This window comes from Schistocerca piceifrons, chromosome 6, assembly GCF_021461385.2.
Source record: "Schistocerca piceifrons isolate TAMUIC-IGC-003096 chromosome 6, iqSchPice1.1, whole genome shotgun sequence".
Taxonomy (NCBI): Eukaryota; Metazoa; Arthropoda; class Insecta; order Orthoptera; family Acrididae; genus Schistocerca; species Schistocerca piceifrons.
The window spans coordinates 571,570,611-571,593,059 of NC_060143.1; the positions used below are offsets into that span (position 1 = coordinate 571,570,611).

The window sequence follows — 22,449 nt, forward strand, 5'->3', positions numbered from 1 at the left end:
AATAATTCTAGGAGATTTCAATGCCAAGTTAGGACATGAAAATCATTATAAACCTACAATTGGACCTCATAGTCTACATCAGCAGAGTAATGAAAACGGAACAAAACTTATTAGCTTTGCCACTTCCAAAAACATGTTGATCAAAAGTACATATTTTGCACATAAAGATATACATAAACAAACATGGGCTTCAAGAGATGGCATCACAAAAAATCAAATTGATCATGTATTAATCGAAAAACAACATCATAAATGCATACATGATATCAGAAGTCAAAGGGGAGCAGACTGTGATTCGGATCACTTTCTTGTAAAAGCCAAGTTCAAGATCTCACTCTCAAGACATAAATGGTCTAAATTAAACGGTGTTCCTAGGTTTAATACAATGAAACTGAAAAACCCAAACATTCTCAACCAGTACATTAGAGAATTAGAAACACACAAACCTGAAGTGGAAAGTAAAATTAACAATGATGATACTAATCAAGCCTGGAACGCTCTGAAAGAAAATATCACACGAGCAACTACCTCAGTTTTGGGACATTTTACTACAACTAAGAACCCCTGGTTTGATGCCGAGTGCTCGAACGCTATCGAAGATAGAAAATTAGCAAGGGAAAAATTCCTACAAAAACCAATAACACAAAACAAACTTATTTTTGAAGAGAAACAGAAACTTGCCAGGAAACTCATTAGGAAAAAGAAAAGGGATTTTATGAATTACAAATTAAAAAGAGCTGAGAATGACCGTACCACAGACTCCAGAGGATTTTTCAAGAGCATAAATATGTTTAAAAGTGGGAATATAAAAAATTATGGACAGTTCATAACAGACCCAGATGGCTCCTTGCTAACAGAAAGAAGTGACATTGCTAACAGATGGAAGGAATATTTTAATGAGTTACTAAATGCTCCAACTATAAGCGTCTCTCAGGAAGATGACAATGAATATCTTACTGCTGACCCATCGGACGAAGAGCCCAGCTTAGCAGAAATTAAAGAAAGCATCAAGAAGCTGAAGAGACATAAAGCTCCTGGAAGTGATGGTATAGACACAGATATATGGAAGCTCAGTAAATTTCCTTTTGTAAACTGCTTACACAAAATCATCACCAACATCTGGAAGCAGGAACAGGTCCCACATGATTGGAAAGAAGTAGTTGTGTGCCCTATATACAAGAAGGGGGACCCAACAAATTGTTCAAACTACAGAGGAATTGCGTTACTAAACACAACATATAAAATTCTGACAAATATACTGTTAGCAAGGATAAGCCCTTACGTTGAAGACTCCCTAGATGATGCCCAATGTGGATTTAGACCTAACAGATCGACTATTGACAATATATATGTCCTAAGGATGTTGGGTGAAAAGAAATATGAATTCAATCAAAATGTACATATGCTTTTCATTGATTTTAAAAAAGCTTTTGACAGTATCAACAGGGAATATTTATGGAAGTGCATGAGGCAGATTGGCATCCCTAACAAATTGATAAATTTAATAAAATCTTGCACTTTAAACTCAAAATACAAAATAAAAGTAGCTAGCAAACTTTCTGAAGACTTTGAGGTTAAAACTGGAGTCAAACAAGGGGATTCACTCTCACCAGTTCTTTTTAACATAGTAATCAATAGAATAATCCAAAAAGTAAAGCTACTACAAATTGGAGCACAACTGGAAAGCAAAATTAACATTGTAGCATACGCTGATGACACTGCATTATTATCTGACAGTGAGAATGATTTGAAGCTTCTTACAGCACAATTAATTAAAGCCACAAATGGCACAGGCCTCCAGCTGAATACAGACAAAACAATGTACTTTATCTTATCCCGCTATCCATCAAATAATAATGTACTGCAAATTAATAACACAGCTTTCACAAAGACAAATGAATTTAATTACCTTGGTACAATAGTAACCTCTGACAACTCCATAAAAATTGAAATAGAATCACGAATTCAGAAGGCTAACAAATGCTACTATAGTCTCTTGACAGTTTTCAAAAGCAAGTTAATCTCTAGGAACACCAAACTACAAGTATACAAATCATTGATTATACCAGTACTCACCTATGGATCTGAAACCTGGACTCTCACAAAAAAAGAGGAAAACAGATTAAGAGTATTTGAACAAAAAATTTTGAGAAAAATATTTGGACCCATAAGAGATAGGATCAGTGATGAATGGAGATTGCTAAATAACAATGAAATTTACAAATTATATAAAGACTCCGATATAGTGGCCAAAATTAAAGCCAAAAGACTGAAATGGATAGGGCATGTCATCAGAGCACCACCAAACAGGACCATCAAGAAAGTGACTGAAGAGATTCCCACCGGAAGACGACCTCTTGGACGCCCACGCATGAGATACTTGGACAATATTCAAGACGATCTCAGAAAACTAGGACATGACAGACAGTGGCAAATTACTTGTAAAGACAGAGCAAAGTGGTTCAACATTGTCCATTCTGCAGCAAAAAGCCTTCATGGATTGTAATGCTTAATAATAATAATAATATGTGAGTCCAGGGCATAAAGTGTATAGAAAGATAACACCGACCATTATCTCCAAAAGGATTTGAACCATCATCCCAGGCAGAAGAGAGGTGCCATTAAAAGATCTGTGGACACAGCTAATAAAGATCTGTGAGCTAGCTTATTTGCCAGATGAACTAAATCCTCTGCGAACAGCTTTAAAGAAAAATGGATACACTGACAACAAGATAGATCAAGCACTCCATCCCAGAAGAAAAGTGTCTGACAACATTCAGCAACGACAACTGTCAGCTGGAAAAGTTTTTCCTCCATTTATTCACAAAATTACAGACCGTATTCAGGAAGATCTGGTCAAGTTTCAAGTTGAAACAATCTTGAGACCCTCCAAGGAGATTAGTGAGTGTTTACGATGAGTGAAAGATGCTTGACACCCCTTAGCAACTCCTGGGGTGTATAAAATTCCATGTAGCTGTGGGAAGGTTTACATTGGAACAATGAAAACCAAACACAAAAACACAAAAGGAACTGTCGACTGGGACATACTGACAAATCAGCTGTAGCAGAACATGTTTTTAAAGACTGTGATCATGAAATAAAATTTAGTGTGACGAGCGTGCTAGCCAGGACATTGCATGTAATAATTTTAATAGAAAAGAGGAAGGCTTAAAGTTAGATAAGATATGGCAGTCGACTTTGCACCAACGATGTGATAATCGATTACCTTCAATCGAGAATAATTATGTTAGTGAGAGATAGACGTATAGTCGGTCCCACATGATGTATGGTGGTGCCCTCTATGCACTCTATATAAATAGGACCTCCAGGGCCTGGCAGCCAGTCGTTGACTCACCTCGGAAGATGTTGCCTGCAATTGGCAGCGAAATGTCAGGAAAAGAAGTTTTACAGATCAACCACGACCTCTCAGCCCGGAAGTTTTACCTAATCATCCAGTGAAAGTTCATGTGAGGAGATGCTGAATGTATCTAGCGTCAGAAGCTAGGATAAAAATGTGTCAATGATGTCTGAGTATAGTACCCAAAGTGTAAGTTATGGACCCATGAACAATTTGCCAGAAACCCAAAAAAAAAAAAAAAACAGTTCAGTTATGGGAAGCACGTGAAAAAAAGTGCTATGCAAGTGAAAATATTAAATGAAACTCCTCAAATGTGATAGAAAAAAATGACAATTGACAATAAAATCCAAACAGAATACAGATATAAAGTGTTCAAATATTATAATGTTCACTTGCTTCAAATATCTATTAACCTAAATTGGTCAATATTAAATTTCCTCATGTTAACTTGACAGTGCTCACTTATAAAATATGGTTTACTACAATTAACATTACAGTTATTTTGTTTTGTTTTTCAAATGAATTTGCAAGTAAGTGAGACATTGTTCCGTCAAACATAAAGCAATAAACCATGCATAAAAAGTACGTCACATTAGGGAACTTTAGCCCGCTAAAGAATGGGTGTGGTGTTCTATACATGATCTCCTTAATAAATGAGCTACACTTTCCAAAATTCTTCCATTAAACCAAAGTCGACCGTTCGCCTCACCTTCCCTACTATCATCCTTACATACCCATTCCATTTCATATTGCTTTACCATGTTATGCTAGATATTTAATTGACATGATTGTGGCAAGCACTACACCATGAATATTGTATTAGAACATTACAGGATTGTTTCTCTTACTCATCTGCATTAACTTTCTCTCTCACCCTCTTTTTGAGCAAGCTGCCCTCTTCTCACCAAACAGAAATTCTATGTAAGTCGTCCTGTATCCTTCTACAGTAGATCAATGATGACTCTGTTGTATACTACAGCGTCAGCAGCAAACAACTCCAGATTGCTTCTCACCCTATCCAGCAAATCATTTTTGTAGCTAGAGAATAAGGGCAGTCCTGTAATTCTTCCCTGGGGCACTCCTGACAATAATCTTTTCTCTAATAAACACTCACTGCCATGGACAATGTACTCTGCTTCATTACTTAAAAAATCTTCAAGCCACTCACATATCTGGGAATCTATTCCATATGTTCAGAACTTCACTAACAGTCTGCAGTGAGGCACCATGTCAAATGCTGTCCAAAAAATCTAGAAATATGGAATCTGTCTGTCGTCCACCACCTATGATTGATCGTTGATTGATCTGGGGGAGGGGACCAAACACTGAGGTCATTGGTCCCATCATGTTGGGGAAGGAAATCAGCTGTGCCCTTTCAAAGGAGCCATTCCGACATGTGCCTGCACTGATTTTTGAGGAAATCATAGAAAACCTAAACAAGGATGGCTAAAGACAGGATTGAACCGCTGTCCTCCTGAATGTGCGTCCTGTGTGCTAACCACTGTGCCACCTCGCTCAGTCACCACCTATGGTTTACAGAATATTGAATGACAAATGGGAAATCTTGAGTTTCACAGAAATGGTGCTTTCTGAATCCGTGCTGATTTGTGGACAGAAGTTTTCTGTCCCAAGGACTTTAATGAAATTATAACGTTATTGCATAGATAAAAAAGATCTACTCACCAAGCAGCAGAACGAAAACACACATGTAAAAGGTATTACATCTGTAAGCTTTCAGAATCAGTGGCTCCTTCTTCTGGCAGGAGGGTTGAAGGGGAAAGAAGAGAGCTGAAGGAAAAGGACTGGTGAGATTTAGGAAAAGGGTTAGAGTTCAGAAGTCACCCAGGACCCAGGGTCAGGGGAGACTTACTAGATGGGATGAGAAGGAAAGACTGACTGATGGGGACTTCATCACACGAGATCTGAAAACCTCAGAGCTTAAAGGTTGAATATTGGGTGATATGCAAGACAGTGATTATTGCTAAAATGTGCTCAAGTTAATAAGAACAAAAAGCTAAGTGCATTATATGTCATAGAGTTGGGAGGGGGAGATAAAAAATAGACAGAGCAGAAAAAATGTAGAAAACTAAACCAGAATGACGAAAGGAATTGTTACTGTGAAGAAATGTTGAGACCGAAGAAATTAAAATTGATCACAGGTGGGTGACGAGAACCAAGGACATATTGTAGCACTAGTTCCCACCTGTAGAGTTCCGAGAAACTGGTGCCTGGGGGACACCAATCTCCACAATATCCTTGTCAGATACTATGCTCTTTCTGCACTCATCTCCCTACCCTATGGCTCCTACCCCCGTGACCGTCACTGTTGCAAACTTGCCCTACCTCCATCTACACTAGCACTGTAACTGGCAAAACATTTACTATGAAACAGAGAGCCACCTGCGAAATGGCATGTCATATACCAGCTGTGATGTAAACACTGTTTGGTCCTTTACATCAGCATAACAACTACCAAGTCAGCAGTTAGAATGAACAGGCATAGGCAGAGGGTGTATAATGGCAACATGCAATAACCTGTTGCAGCACGTGCATTAGAAGATGACAGTTATGACCTCAGTGCCTATTTCACAACACATCATCTGGATTCTTCCCCAGACACCAGTTTCTCAGAACGCCACAGGTAGGAGCTGGTGCTACATGTCCTTGGTCCTCACCAGCCCACCTGGCCGTAAGTTTACATTAATTTCTTCAGTATCAGCATTTCTTTGTAGTAACTATTCCTTTCTTCACTCCGTTTTAGTTCTCCACCTCTTTCGTTTTCTGACGTGTGTTTTTCGCCACCCCCTCCCAACTCTCATCACATGCAATTCACTTCGCTTTTCAATATTTAACTGGTGCACTATGTTTTAGCAGTAATCTCTGTCTTGCATATTACCCTATCTTCCACCATTACACTCTCAGGTTTTCACATCTCCCGCATTGCTGTTCCCAACAACCAGACTTTCCTTCTCATCCCGTCCAGTAAGTCTCACCCTGATCCTGGGTGACTTTCCCGAACTCTACTCCTTTTCGTAAATGTCACCAGTCCTTTTCCTCCACCCCTCTTCCTTCCACTTCAGCCCTTCTGCCAGAAGGAGCCACTGCCTCCGAAAGCTTGCATAAGTAATACCTTTTATATGTGTGTTCCCCAGCTGTCGCTTGGTGAGTAGATTTTTTTATCTATCCAATTACATTATATTTTCAAGGAATTTTATGATATCCGAACTTCGTTATGCTCAGGTATTTTAACCAATGTTAAGGACATTGGTCTATACATTTGCAGCTCCATTCTTTCGTCCTTCTTATGTACAGGAGACCCCCAAGCATTTTTCCTGTAGCCCAGGGTATGAAATTTCACTAGGCATAAATCAGCAATAAATGCTGGGTAAGAAAGGGGCCATTGCCGTAGAGTACTCTTTAGTAAAGAAAGCATTATTGATTTGATTGATGCATAAAGGGAAGACCAATTCTTGTTTGCTGATAAAACTTCTGCCTATTAAAACAAACATCTGCATCTCAAACAGCCATTTTGCTACAAAACAACTCACTGCAGACCTTAAAACTTGAGGTAGCATAGGCAGGCAAGTTAGCCTTCACCGATGCCCTGTAAGGCATGCAGAATTATTGCTCAACTTGCTCCTTGGAGTATGGGCTTAACAGTAGTGTATTAATCATTCTGAAAACACAAGTGATTTATTAGCAGGAAACTTACTCTAAAATGGCTTCTCATTCAACATCCCTTTGAATTTGTGTAGAGGCAGTGTCCCTCCCAAGGGACACCACATTACAGAAGGCACCTACGCAAGGAACACCGCGTTAAAAAAGGCACCTTCATTGCTACGCTGTAGAGTTTTCACACTTTGACAGTCCAGGACCATCCTGGCAATAACACAGAAGGCACACGCAAAACGGGAAGCCTCAAATGAAGAACCAAATGAAGTGTGTTTCACACCACAAGGCAGGGTGAAAACTGAGTAGCAGCAAAGCACTTCTGTAAGAAGTACAACTTGAAAGCAAAACTTGCTGGCCGAGAGGCAGTCTCACTACTGAGCTTAAATAAAATAGCACTTCTGATGAAGCTAATGGAAGATTAATAGCTCTAAAAAACCAACAAACGAGCCTCAGAATTAAATGATACTCCACACGAGAAAATGATAGATGGGCTGGTCTAACAAATGCAATGTGGACTATACGAAGTCTGCATCAACTTGGAACTGCCACGGTGATGTGACTGCTCTGCAGGTGATGATATGGAAGGCTGAGGGGAGGAGTTATGGTCAGTGAGCAGATTGTGAAAAGAGGGATGTCATTCTGTGCAACTGCAAAAAGATTGCATGTCTTAGCATTGACGCATGTCTGTTGATGGTTCTCGAGCCTTGACATACACCCAGAGAGATGTGTCTGCTAGGAATAAAAAGGGTACGGTAAGTGAGCAAGGTAGGCAGTGTCAGTGGGAGATGGATGAATGTTACAAGCAACAAATGTGGTGTCCAGATGGGAGTCTAACTGCCGGATGAATAGGTGTCCCACCTCCAATGAATGTGATTTTGAGGGTGTCTGGCTGGTGGCGCAAGTTATTGATGCAATTCATTGTCATCTAAGTTGGTGAGTGAGTTTGGACCATTGCTAGTAATGACCTGCCACGACCCCAGTGATGATCAGGCAGAGAGTGATTACAAGAAAGTAATGTGCCTTTGGCTACTGAGTTGGCCCGGGCTGAGTTATCATTTTTGTGAGTAAGGATGTCCTCGTATTCCTGAAGCCACCCGTGGTCCTACCCTTGGTTCACCTCCTGCTGTTCCCTGTGTTTTTATGTGGACTATTGCCACTTACTTGTTATTAATATAGTTTTCCAAGAAAAGGCTACCACCTGATATATGAGTAAATTTACGTATTCTGTGTTCTTTTAAATGAACTAGTGCTCAAAGCACTTAATTGCTTGAAAAGGGTAGCAGCCTGGTATCTGAAAAACAATTTTGACTGTGTTTGGGTGGGCTTGTGCCAATAAGCTATTTACTTGTTGCTCATTTAATTTTTAAGAGGGGCCACCATCCAACATTTTCAGTAACTTTCACTTATTCAGTATTCTTTTAAATGAGCTAGTCCCTGCAGGAATTAATTGTTTGCAAATGAGCAACAGAAGGGTATCTGAATAACAAATTTAAGTGAGTTTGAGGGGGTTAGTGGCTGTGAGCTATTTACTTGTTGCTAATCAAATGTTGAAGAGCGAGCTACCATCTATGATTTTGAGCAACCTTCTTTCTTTCTTTTTCTTTAATAATTATTTAGAACCATAAACTCATTTAATATTTTCAAGTGACCGAGTGCGCATTAATAATTTGTGCCGTAACAGTTATTGTGTATTTTCAAGTGTGTTAGTGGTCTAAAGCTATCTGTCCATCAAGATTCTTAGATTATATTGCTTAGTAACAAGTTGTGTATAACCTTGATTGTTAATTAGATAATGTCCAATGGCTTTCCACTCCCGGAACTTTGCACCCAAGCCTACCAGCTCCAACGTATCATTCCACACATGTCCTACCTGTGCTCAAAAGTGGGTGGGAATTCGAACATAATACACAAATACAGAGATATCATAACGGTGAATGCATGTGCAACAACTGGAGTTAGTGACGAAGAGAAGAACAACTTTTATGAAAAGCTAGACAGGACTATTGAGAACATCAGCAATGGGAATGTGAAAAATTGTATTGGGAATTTCAATGATAAGTTGGTGTAAGATGAAATCTGTAGATCCTCAACAGGAATAGGACGTCTAAATTCAAAGACAAACAGAAATAGGCTTTGGTTAGTCAGTTCTTCAGTAGCTTTTTCAACAATGCACAAGATTTTACTTATTCATTTATATAACATCTGAGGTACTCATTCTCTAACTTCCTGTTTAGTATTTATAATATAGACTTACCTTATAGTACACATTTTTGTTAGTTCATACACTGCTTCAAAGCCATGATTCACACTCTGCGACAGTAACTGTGCAAATTCTTGATTGTTGAATATCTTAAGAGAACAACTGGGTGGTATTTTGCACACTGTACTCGGATGAAATCCATGATGGTGATTACAGTTCCGTGACTGTACAAAAATGGCACTGTCAGATTTATTTTGAGCATACACTTCACCTCCAATATAAACTAACTGAACACCTGGAACAAAAGAATTATCATTATTACAACTCTCACATGATGATAAAGAACACACCAATTGTTCTACAGTTTTCACTCTTATACTGAATCAAGACATGGTTTCAATAATTCATGCACTCGAACATCCAGTTTCTTTCTGCTCCCCCCTCCCCTCCCTCCAGCCTAATAACTTGTCATCACAACGTTAATCAGACAGTGTTATTCAAAAAGTTATACAAGTCTTAGCTACCACAACAGAGTCAGAAATCATAGGCTGCTCTTCTCCATAGACATGATACGTTGAACTGGAGACAGCCATGATAAAAAGACTTGTCGCATATAAGCTTTCAGTCAAAGCCTTCTTCTGAAAAGAAAAACGCACATATTTACAAAAGCAAGCATCCAAGCAAGCATCCACTCCCCCCCCCCCCCCCCCAACACACACACACACACACACACACACACACACACACACACACACACACACACACACACACACACATCAAAGCCCTGCTCAAGGATGTGGCTCAGTTGCTCCAGTTCAGGGTGGTACTGGGTGACAAAGGAGGGCACTCATGTGTAGCTTGTTCTTGGCAGTGGTGGGAGGGTTGGGCAAGTGTGGGGATATGCACAGGGAATCTATTTGTTGACTAAAACTAGGGAATGGTGCCTGTCTGTGGAGGTCTTTGCAAAACCTTCAGTATACTGGGCAAGGGAGCTCCTGCTACTGAAGATACCCCATACCCAGACAACCCGGCTGTATGGGAGTGAGTTTTTTGGCGTGCAAGGGATGACAGCTGTCAAAATGCAGGTACTGTTGGTGGGTTTAATGTGGACAGAGGTGCGCATGGATCCTTCAGAGGGGTGAATGTCAATTTCCAGCAAAGTAGCACACTGGGTTGAAGAGGACCATGTGAAGTGAATGGGAGAGAAGGTGAAGGAATGAGGGTAGGGTGTCCTGAGCCTGATTTCAGATAATGGAAATATCACCAATGAATCTGAACCAGACCAGAGGTTTCGAGTTTTGGGAGGCCACGAAGGTTTCCTCTAGACCGACATAAATATGTTGACTTGGAGGGGAAGAATGTCATGTGAGTGCCATGACAGTGCCATGGATTTGTTCATATGCCTTCCCTTCAAATGAGATCTAGTTTGTTTTACGATATAGGTTGTAAGGTGTATGAGGAATGAAGTAGTGAATTCCGAGTCTGAAAGACTTGGGAGAGGAAGTGTTTAATACAAGAAGACCATGGGCACGGGAAGTGTTGGTGTATATAGGGAAGTTATGCCAACAGTGATGATTCGAGGTCCAGAAAGTAAAGGGGTGGGGATGGTGGGAAGTCTGTGAAATTAGCAGTTGGTATCTTTGATGTGAGAGGCTAAATTTCGGACAGCTGGTTGGAGGTGTTGGTCAATAAGAGCCGAAATCCTTTCAGCAGGAGTACAATAACCAGCTACAATCAGCAGCCAGCGAACCGCACAATAACCCTGGGTTCGGTGTGGGGTGGTGATGAGGTGGGGTGGACTGCTGTGGCCTTCTGGGGGGTTGTGAACTACTGAGGGCTATGGCACGATGGAGCCTCTCAATTGTTTCTAGGTCCATGGTTCAATACACAATACACCTTCGGTAACCTACTGTAGCCACACGCTCCACCCAACTGTTTTGGCCCCCCCTCTGCCCTGTCACCTCACAATTCACCTATTCTCATCCTTATTATGTGCTGCTCTCTGCAGGCACACCTGCCAATCTTTTCCCCTTCTCTATCCCTCTTAGCTCTGCTCCCTGTTCTTCTCCCTCAGCCTCACAACACTGTGCCTGAGAGCCTTGTCCCATCACATTTTCCGTGTGCTCCAGTACGCTGCACTGATCACTGATTCCTCTTCCCCATCTGTCCCTCCGATTCCTCTCCTTGACCACACCACTCCAGATTGTTACTCCTGCTAGATGCATTTCTGTTGTATCCTGGCCAGAACAGCCAGCGATGGCAGATATGTGTGTGTGTGTGTGTGTGTGTGTGTGTGTGTGTGTGTGTGTGTGTTTTGTATTGTGTTGTCTGGTGTAAATGTGTGGGTCCTTTTTTTTTTTTAAGGAGGCTTTGACTGTAGGCTTATATGTTGCAGTCTTTTCGACATGGCTGTCTGCAACTCAATGTGTCATTTTTATGGCGAGTAGCAATATATCCTTTTCATAACATTGTTGACATTTGAACCTGCACTTTCCATTGTCAGAAATTACAGTAAATTTAAATAATTTTAATGTTTTGTATGGGCACAAGTTGGAAGAAGGTGCGATAGAAAAACAAGAATCAGTACCTGGTATGTCAGGACACTGTTACAAGTAGGAAAAGTAGAAAACTTTAAAGGAGAGATGAAAAAGAATAATACAGGCCTAGAAGGAATTGCTAAGTTAAGATGGAATGGACATAGAAAATTGTTGTGTGATAAGTATGTGATGTACTATTCAGGATGACAAATAAAAGGAAGAAATGATGTAGGAGTGATTATCACAAGGAAAAGAGTTATGTGTGTGTAAAATGTAGGTGTGCAAACAAAAGAGTATGGGCTTAAAGCTACATGGAGTACAAAAATATATATTAATTATACAAGTGTATATGTAAATTCCAGAACATGATGACCAGCTTGTACAAGAAACATACAACATAACAGAGAAACCAATGGACAATAATCAAGGTTGGACAACTAGAATGCTGTCATGGGAAACGGCAAGATGATGATGATGATGATGATGATGATGACTGGATTGTGGGGCACTCAACTGCGCGGTTATCTGCGCCTGTACAAATTCCCAATCTTTACTCAGTCTAATCTCGTCACTTTCAGGAATGTGATAAAATGATGAGGACAACGCAAACACCGAGTCATCTCGAGGCTAGTGAAAATCCCTGACTCTGCTGGGAATTGAACACGGGACCCCGGCCTGACTTGGACTCAACATCTCCACTATATGGTGTGTAGCAATCTGAACTTTTCGTAATACTGCCAAAATGTTAACCATGATTTAAATAATGAGAAACAGCACCTGTCATTTATTTTTCCATGCTCAGCACAACATGTTTTGAGAATTTTTTCTCATTTTCAAGTGCATTTGTTTATATAAATATTTTTTGCAACATTTGCATTTGTGATTTTCTACCTCTCTTGCATTTTAATTGCATTTTTGAAGTTATACTGTTCACTCGAGGGAAGACTTGAACCAAGGACCTCTCGCTCCACAGTTGCTCATGCTAACCACGGGACCACGGTGCTCCTGAGCTCACACTGTCCTTGATGTTGCCTATCTTGTGGATGGACTACTCAATTTGTATACTTGGCTTATTTTTTTCATAGTTCCACACAACTTCTTCCTGTTTTCTTGATTGATCTGTGTTCAGTTTTTCAAGGCCTATCCACTGTGCCAATTTATAACTAAATCTGAGGGGGGTGCGATGGGAGGGTTCCCTTGTTAGTATTTTTGTTTGTCTACTTGTAAGTATTGTGTCTCCTCCATTACACAGAATATCAGAAAATCATACATAGGTAAATCACCACTTGCACTGTTTGTTTTTGTTACCAAAATGTGCTAATATATATATAAAAACAAAGATGAGGTAACTTACCGAATGAAAGCGCTGGCAGGTCGATAGACACACAAACAAACACAAACATACACACAAAATTCAAGCTTTCGCAACAAACTGTTGCCTCATCAGGAAAGAGGGAAGGAGAGGGGAAGACAAAAGGAAGTGGGTTTTAAGGGAGAGGGTAAGGAGTCATTCCAATCCCGGGAGCGGAAAGACTTTTCTTAGGGGGAAAAAAGGACGGGTATACACTCGCACACACACACACACACATATCCATCCACACATATACAGTCACAAGTAGACATATTTAAAGACAAAGAGTTTGGGCAGAGATGTCAGTCGAGGCGGAAGTGCAGAGGCAAAGATGATGTTGAATGACAGGTGAGGTATGAGTGGCGGCAACTTGAAATTAGCGGAGATTGAGGCCTGGTGGGTAACGGGAAGAGAGGATATATTGAAGAGCAAGTTCCCATCTCCCATATATATATACAATAGAGGGAAACATTCCACGTAGGAAAAATATATCTAAAAACAAAGATGATGTGACTTACCAAATGAAAGTGCTGGCAGGTCGACAGACACACAAACGAACACAAACATACACACAAAATTCAAGCTTTCGCAACAAACTGTTGCCTCATCAGGAAAGAGGGAAGGAGAGGGAAAGACGAAAGGATGTGGGTTTTAAGGGAGAGGGTAAGGAGTCATTCCAATCCCGGAAGCGGAAAGACTTACCTTAGGGGGAAAAAAGGACGGGTATACACTCGCGCGCACACACGCACACACACACACACACACACACACACACACACACACACACACACACATATCCATCCACACATATCCAGACACAAGCAGACATATTTAAAGATAAAGAGTTTGGGCAGAGATGTCAGTCGAGGCAGAAGTGCAGAGGCAAAGATGATGTTGAATGACAGGTGAGGTATGAGTGGCGGCAACTTGAAATTAGCGGAGATTCAGGCCTGGTGGATAACGGGAAGAGAGGATATATTGAAGAGCAAGTTCCCATTTCCGGAGTTCGGATAGGTTGGTGTTAGTGGGAAGTATCCAGATAACCCGAACGGTGTAACACTGCACCAAGATGTGCTGGCCGTGCACCAAGGCATGTTTAGCCACAGGGTGATCCTCATTACCAACAAACACTGTGCCTGTGTCCATTCATGCGGAAAGTATCCTGTCACAAGTGGGGCACTTTTGTGGTTCTTCTGTGGGAGGTTCTGGGTTTGAGAGGATGAGGAAGTGGCTCTGGTTATTTGCTTCTGTACAAGGTCGGGAGGGTAGTTGCGGGATGCGAAAGCTGTTGTCAGGTTGTTGGTGTAATGCTTCAGGGATTCCGGACTGGAGCAGATTCGTTTGCCACGAAAGACCTAGGCTGTAGGGAAGGGACCGTTTGATGTATAATGGGTGGCAGCTGTCTTTCCATCAGTCCCTATACCAGTTCCAAACTGAACAATCCATTGCCCTCACCCACCTAATCCTTCACCTACACATCAACTCAGCCAATGAACACACCCGTCAACTCCTATCCTTAATAAAAGTCCTCAATCTTTCCTCTCCCACATCCACAGCGGCTATTCAGAGCATCCTCCTACAGGCCAACCGCAAATTAGAACAGCATGCCACCCTTCACCTCAAAAAACTACCCAATCTCCTGGTTTCCCACCTCCGGAAAGGCAACTTGCTCACCCTTCACAACCTTTCCAGCAAACCTCAACCACCTCTCATTGCACACAAACCCAGTCTCTCCCATCTACTCAATCTCCCACTTCCAGCTCCACTCCCTCCAAAACCTCAAAATTCCAATCAACACAATCTGGTTCCACAACACCCTAATTCAGTAGTTAACCTTTCCTCCAAACCTCTCTCCCAATCCGAAACCTCTGTCCTATCCAATGGCCTCACCTTCAGCCCCACTCCCAGATTCAACCAAACAGCCCTCGTCAAAGATTTACTGTCCTACACTCGTACTCTCTGCTGGAAGTATCACTTTGCCACAAAGAAAAATGATCCTAATCCTACCCCTAAGGATCCAGCTCCCCAAGACACTATCCAAATTGAACCCTGCCTGGAACAGTTCCGTCCTCCGTCACAGCGGGACCCACCTCCTCTTCCTCAAAATCACCCTCTCCAAACCTTCCAGGAATTTCTGACTTCCAGCCTTGCCTCTCAGTCCTTCTTAAAAAACCTTAATCCTACTCCCAACATCACCTCTGCTGAATCCCAGGCTATCTGTGATCTGAAGGCTGACCGGTCCTTCGTCATTCTTCCGGCGGACAAGGGTTCCATGACCGTGGTACTTGATCGTCGGGAGTATGTTGCTGAGGGACTGCGTCAGCTTTCAGACAACACCACATACAAAGTTTGCCAAGGTAATCCCATTCCTGATGTCCAGGCAGAGCTTCAAGGAATCCTCAGAACCTTAGGCCCCCTACAAAACCTTTCACCTGACTCCATCAACCTCCTGACCCCACCGACACCCCGCACCCCTACCTTCTACCTTCTTCCTAAAATTCACAAACCCAATCATCCCGGCCACCCCATTGTAGCTGGTTACCAAGCCCCCACGGAACGTATCTCTGCCTACGTAGATCAACACCTTCAACCCATTACATGCAGTCTCCCATCCTTCATCAAAGACACCAACCACTTTCTCGAATGCCTGGAATCCTTACCCAATCTGTTACCCCCAGAAACCATCCTTGTAACCATTGATGCCACTTCCTTATACACAAATATCCCGCACGTCCAGGGCCTCGCTGCGATGGAGCACTTACTTTCACGCCGATCACCTGCCACCCTACCTAAAACCTCTTTCCTCATTACCTTAGCCAGCTTCATCCTGACCCACAACTTCTTCACTTTTGAAGACCAGACATACCAACAATTAAAGGGAACAGCTATGGGTACCAGGATGGCCCCTTCGAACGCCAACCTATTCATGGGTCGCTTAGAGGAAGCCTTCTTGGTTACCCAGCCCTGCCAACCCAAAGTTTGGTACAGATTTATTGATGACATCTTCATGATCTGGACTCACAGTGAAGAAGAACTCCAGAATTTCCTCTCCAACCTCAACTCCTTTGGTCCATCAGATTCACCTGGTCCTACTCCAAATCCCATGCCACTTTCCTTGATGTTGACCTCCACCTGTCCAATGGCCAGCTTCACACGTCCGTCCACATCAAACCCACCAACAAACAACAGTACCTCCATTATGACAGCTGCCACTCATTTCACATCAAATGGTCCCTTCCCTACAGCCTAGGTCTTCGTGGCAAACGAATCTGCTCCAGTCCAGAATTCCTGAAGCATTACACCAACAACCTGACAACAGGTTTCGCATCCCGCAACTACCCTCCCAACCTGGTACAGAAGCAAATAACCAGAGCCACTTCCTCATCCTCTCAAACCCAGAACCTCCCACAGAAGAACCACAAAAGTGCCCCACTTGTGACAGGATACTTTCCGGGACTGGATCAGATTCTGAATGTGGCTCTCCAGCAGGGATACGACTTCCTCAAATCCTGCCCTGAAATGAGATCCATCCTTCATGAAATCCTCCCCACTCCACCAAGAATGTCTTTCCGCCGTCCACCTAACCTTCGTAACCTCTTAGCTCATCCCTATGAAATCCCCAAACCACCTTCCCTACCCTCTGGCTCCCACCCTTGTAACCGCCCCCGGTGTAAAACCTGTCCCATGCACCCTCCCACCACCACCTACTCCAGTCCTGTAACCCGGAAGGTATACCCGATCAAAGGCAGAGCCACGTGTGAAAGCACCCACGTGATCTACCAACTGACCTGCCTACACTGTGATGCATTCTATGTGGGAATGACCAGCAACAAACAGGCAGACAGTGTTTGTTGGTAATGAGGATCACCCTGTGGCTAAACATGCCTTGGTGCACGGCCAGCAGATCTTGGCGCAGTGTTACACCGTTCGGGTTATCTGGATACTTCCCACTAACACCAACCTATCCGAACTCCGGAGATGGGAACTTGCTCTTCAATATATCCTCTCTTCCCGTTATCCACCAGGCCTGAATCTCCGCTAATTTCAAGTTGCCGCCACTCATACCTCACCTGTCATTCAACATCATCTTTGCCTCTGCACTTCTGCCTCGACTGACATCTCTGCCCAAATTCTTTGTCTTTAAATATGTCTGCTTGTGTCTGTATATGTGTGGATGGATATGTGTGTGTGTGTGTGTGTGTGTGTGTGTGTGCGCGAGTGTATACCCGTCCTTTTTTCCCCCTAAGGTAAGTCTTTCCGCTTCCGGGATTGGAATGACTCCTTACCCTCTCCCTTAAAACCCACATCCTTTCGTCTTTCCCTCTCCTTCCCTCTTTCCTGATGAGGCAACAGTTTGTTGCGAAAGCTTGAATTTTGTGTGTATGTTTGTGTTCATTTGTGTGTCTGTCGACCTTCCAGCACTTTCATTTGGTAAGTCACATCATATATATATACACTCCTGGAAATGGAAAAAAGAACACATTGACACCGGTGCGTCAGACCCACCATACTTGCTCCGGACACTGCGAGAGGGCTGTACAAGCAATGATCACACGCACGGCACAGCGAACACACCAGGAACCGCGGTGTTGGCCGTCGAATGGCGCTAGCTGCGCAGCATTTGTACACCGCCGCCGTCAGTGTCAGCCAGTTTGCCGTGGCATACGGAGCTCCATCGCAGTCTTTAACACTGGTAGCATGCCGCGACAGCGTGGACGTGAACCGTATGTGCAGTTGACGGACTTTGAGCGAGGGCGTATAGTGGGCATGCGGGAGGCCGGGTGGACGTACCGCCGAATTGCTCAACACGTGGGGCGTGAGGTCTCCACAGTACATCGATGTTGTCGCCAGTGGTCGGCGGAAGGTGCACGTGCCCGTCGACCTGGGACCGGACCGCAGCGACGCACGGATGCACGCCAAGACCGCAGGATCCTACGCAGTGCCGTAGGGGACCGCACCGCCACTTCCCAGCAAATTAGGGACACTGTTGCTCCTGGGGTATCGGCGAGGACCATTCGCAACCGTCTCCATGAAGCTGGGCTACGGTCCCGCACACTGTTAGGCCGTCTTCCGCTCACGCCCCAACATCGTGCAGCCCGCCTCCAGTGGTGTCGCGACAGGCGTGAATGGAGGGACGAATGGAGACGTGTCGTCTTCAGCGATGAGAGTCGCTTCTGCCTTGGTGCCAGTGATGGTCGTATGCGTGTTTGGCGCCGCGCAGGTGAGCGCCACAATCAGGACTGCATACGACCGAGGCACACAGGGCCAACACCCGGCATCATGGTGTGGGGAGCGATCTCCTACACTGGCCGTACACCACTGGTGATCGTCGAGGGGACACTGAATAGTGCACGGTACATCCAAACCGTCATCGAACCCATCGTTCTACCATTCCTAGACCGGCAAGGGAACGTGCTGTTCCAACAGGACAATGCACGTCCGCATGTATCCCGTGCCACCCAACGTGCTCTAGAAGGTGTAAGTCAACTACCCTGGCCAGCAAGATCTCCGGATCTGTCACCCATTGAGCATGTTTGGGACTGGATGAAGCGTCGTCTCACGCGGTCTGCACGTCCAGCACGAACGCTGGTCCAACTGAGGCGCCAGGTGGAAATGGCATGGCAAGCCGTTCCACAGGACTACATCCAGCATCTCTACGATCGTCTCCATGGGAGAATAGCAGCCTGCATTGCTGCGAAAGGTGGATATACACTGTACTAGTGCCAACATTGTGCATGCTCTGTTGCCTGTGTCTATGTGCCTGTGGTTCTGTCAGTGTGATCATGTGATGTATCTGACCCCAGGAATGTGTCAATAAAGTTTCCCCTTCCTGGGACAATGAATTCACGGTGTTCTTATTTCAATTTCCAGGAGAGTGTATATATATATATATACAGGAGATGGGAACTTGCTCTTCAATATATCCTCTCTTCCCGTTACCCACCAGGCCTCAATCTCCGCTAATTTCAAGTTGCCGCCACTCATACCTCACCTGTCATTCAACATCATCTTTGCCTCTGCACTTCCGCCTCGACTGACATCTCTGCCCAAACTCTTTGTCTTTAAATATGTCTGCTTGTGTCTGTATATGTGTGGATGGATGTGTGTGTGTGTGTGTGTGTGCGAGTGTATACCTGTCCTTTTTTCCCCCTAAGGTAAGTCTTTCCACTTCCGGGATTGGAATGACTCCTTACCCTCTCCCTTAAAACCCACATCCTTTCGTCTTTCCCTCTCCTTCCCTCTTTCCTGATGAGGCAACAGTTTGTTGCGAAAGCTTGAATTTTGTGTGTATGTTTGTGTTTGTTTGTGTGTCTGTCGACCTGCCAGCACTTTCATTTGGTAAGTCACATCATCTTTGTTTATATTACCAAACGAAAGTGCTGGCACGTCGATAGACACACAAACAAACACAAACATACACACAAAATTCTAGCTTTTGCAACTAACGGTTGCCTCGTTAGGAAAGAGGGAAGGAGAGGGAAAGACGAAATGATTTGGGTTTTAAGGGAGAGGGTAACGAGTCATTCCAATCCTGGGAGCGGAAAGACTTACCTTAGGGGGAAAAAAGGACGGGTATACACTCGCACACACACATATATCCATCCACACATATACAGACACAAGCAGACATATCATGTGTTTCTATCGACCTGCCAGCGCTTTCGTATGGTAAGTCACATCATGTTTGTTTTTAAATATAGAAACATTCCACGTGGGAAAAATATATTTAAAAACAATGATGATGTGACTTACCATACGAAAGCGTACACACAAAATTCAAGCTTTCACAACAAACGGTTGCTTCATCAGGAAAGAGGGAAGGAGATATATAAAGTTGTCAATTATAAAATTTATTTTAGCATTACCGACTACCAAATTTTGAATTACACACACACTCTCTCTCTCTCTCTCTCTCTCTCTCTCACACACACACACACACACACACACACACACACACACACACACACACGGATAAGATTTTTGAGAAAATGTAAATGTTTATGAAAAAAATTATCGCAGTTATGATATGCAGGAGAAAAATTTGAAAAAATTAACTGATTCACCATCTAGAAGGAAGCAATAATGCAATCAAATATGTGGCCCGTGTATCTTATGTAACTGCTATAACCTGTATATAATAATTAGATACATGCTGCATCACCAGGCTGCTGGCCTACTACGCTTGGAATATTCTGCCAACAGCATCTGCGCAGACCAGCTACCAGAGGCTGCCACCAGTGGGACACATAACTGGTACACATGGCACAGTATCCATTGCGCCACCTACCAGAGTCCACCTCTTTATAACCGCAGAGCAACAGGCGTTCCTTCGGTTCTTCTGTCCACAGAGACAGTTCTCCAATCTCTCTCTGAGTAGCAGCAGGCTCTTACAGCTGTGATCACGAACTTGTTAGCCACATTGACTATTCAGGCTTCCAGACCTTCAGCGTAACCGCCACCCTTTTCCCCTTACAATGATGGAGCCGAAGACTGGGAGGCTTATGAGAAGCAGCATCGGAACACTTCCTTACTTCTGGTGTCACTGATGCAAATGTGTTAGGCTTTGTATCTTTCTTGGATATCTCCTCGGATCTACTAGTTCCTGTGCCAGATAGCCCCACTCCAAAAAACTGCATTGGTTCCATTCGATGAAATGTATAAGTCGTCGTCAAATTATCGCCATAAATGCATCTGTGTCATTGCAGTGCATGTAGCATCTATCAATGTCATAAACAGATCCACCAGTTCCACCAGGCATGGGAGGCTCAACTCCATGGTCCTCAGTCGCATATATCAGTTTGCTCATCATGATTCCTACACTGATCTTATAGGCTGTGACACCATCATTTGGTGGGAATCCACCTTTGGCTAAAATGTTTAACATTGTTCAAGCTTTTGAGATATCTTGTGCTGCCAATGATCAGACAGAAGCTTGGTGTGACATCGCCACAGTGGCTCCTGTTCTTAGTTGTCGAGCATCAGTCAGTTCTCAGGGGGAGGACAAGGTGGCAGCCATACAAACGTGCCACACTGGACAACAAGGTGCCAAACAACAACAGCAGCAGCAGCAGCACCACCACCACCACCACCACCACCACCACCACCACCACCACCATCTTGCCCATACTGTTTCACGCAACACGTCAGAGGCGCATGCCCTAAGCACTGGGCGACTTGCAACAACTGTAGAAAAACTGGACGTACAGTGTCTGTGTGTCATTCCCAGCCCCCTCCTGCAGATGTGGATGTTGACTGCGTATCTCTGGTGCTTAAATCAAACAATCTGTTTATTGAAGAGCGAGTGATGGACAAAGTGCTCAAACCACAAGTGGACATGAGTACAGCCACGACTTTACTCAATTCACAAGCTTATGCCAATGTGGAATCTCTGGCATTGTCTCCGATTATTCAAGATTTGGTGAGTTACAACAAGCAACATATTGCAATTTTGAGGCAGTTTATAGCTACTACTACGTATAAATCTGTGATTTGTTCCTCGACATTTTTTGTAGTGGTTGATGCTGGCACTGATAATTTGTTCATTTTGGGTGCTTTCAATACTTATGGTTTTTCTTGGATAAGGTGCACCTTGTTTCTGGCCAGGTCCTTTACTAGCAGTTATATTCTCTCTGTTCCGAATTCTCATCTCTCTTCTCGGATGATTTAGGTTGTGCCATTAATTTTGCGACCCACATTACTCTATGACCTACAGCGCATCCACAATTTCTCTGTACACACCCCATTACTATGGCTTTATGTAATCAAAGTGAAATCAGAATTGGACAGGCTGATGCCACTGGTGGTCATACAGTCTATTACATTGAGTGAGTGGTCTAACCAACTTGTAACTGTTAAAAAAACCTTCTGGTCAGATTCACCTCTACGACAATTCTTAGGTTTCAGTTAACACAAAACAATCATTTTACCCTTAGTCTAGTACAGACAAGTAATCGACAAAACTCTACCGGGGTCAGTTTTTCTCAAAAATTGATTTATCTGATGCCTGTTTACAGGTTCTGTTGGATGTAGATACTAAACGACTCCTTGCGATTAACACGTCTTTTAGTCATATTAGTGCCTCCCATTCAGTGTGGCTAGTCCCTTGGTGATTTTTCAGCATTTTTTTGGAACAAGTGATGATGTCCATTCTGTGGTAAATCAACTATCTCAATGACATTGGCGCAATGGATGCATCCATGGAAGAGCATTTATGTAACTATCTCATGATTTTACATACAGCAGGGTTGGAAAGCTACTTGGCCAAGTCACACTTTCTTCAGCCATCTATTATGTATTTGGGGTTTGAGGTTTCTCAGAATGACGTTAAGGC

General features: G+C 43.3%; 1 protein-coding gene across 3 annotated transcripts in view; it reads right to left on the reverse strand.

Moving 5' to 3' along the window:
* The window catches only part of LOC124802787 (protein mothers against dpp), a 129,890-nt gene that overhangs the window by 14,409 nt on the left and 93,032 nt on the right, over nt 1-22,449 (reverse strand). For all 3 annotated transcript variants that reach the window (XM_047263788.1, XM_047263789.1, XM_047263787.1), the window contains exon 7: nt 9,285-9,525. In XM_047263788.1, coding sequence (XP_047119744.1) covers nt 9,285-9,525 — 241 coding nt within the window. The remainder of the gene's footprint in view (nt 1-9,284; nt 9,526-22,449) is intronic.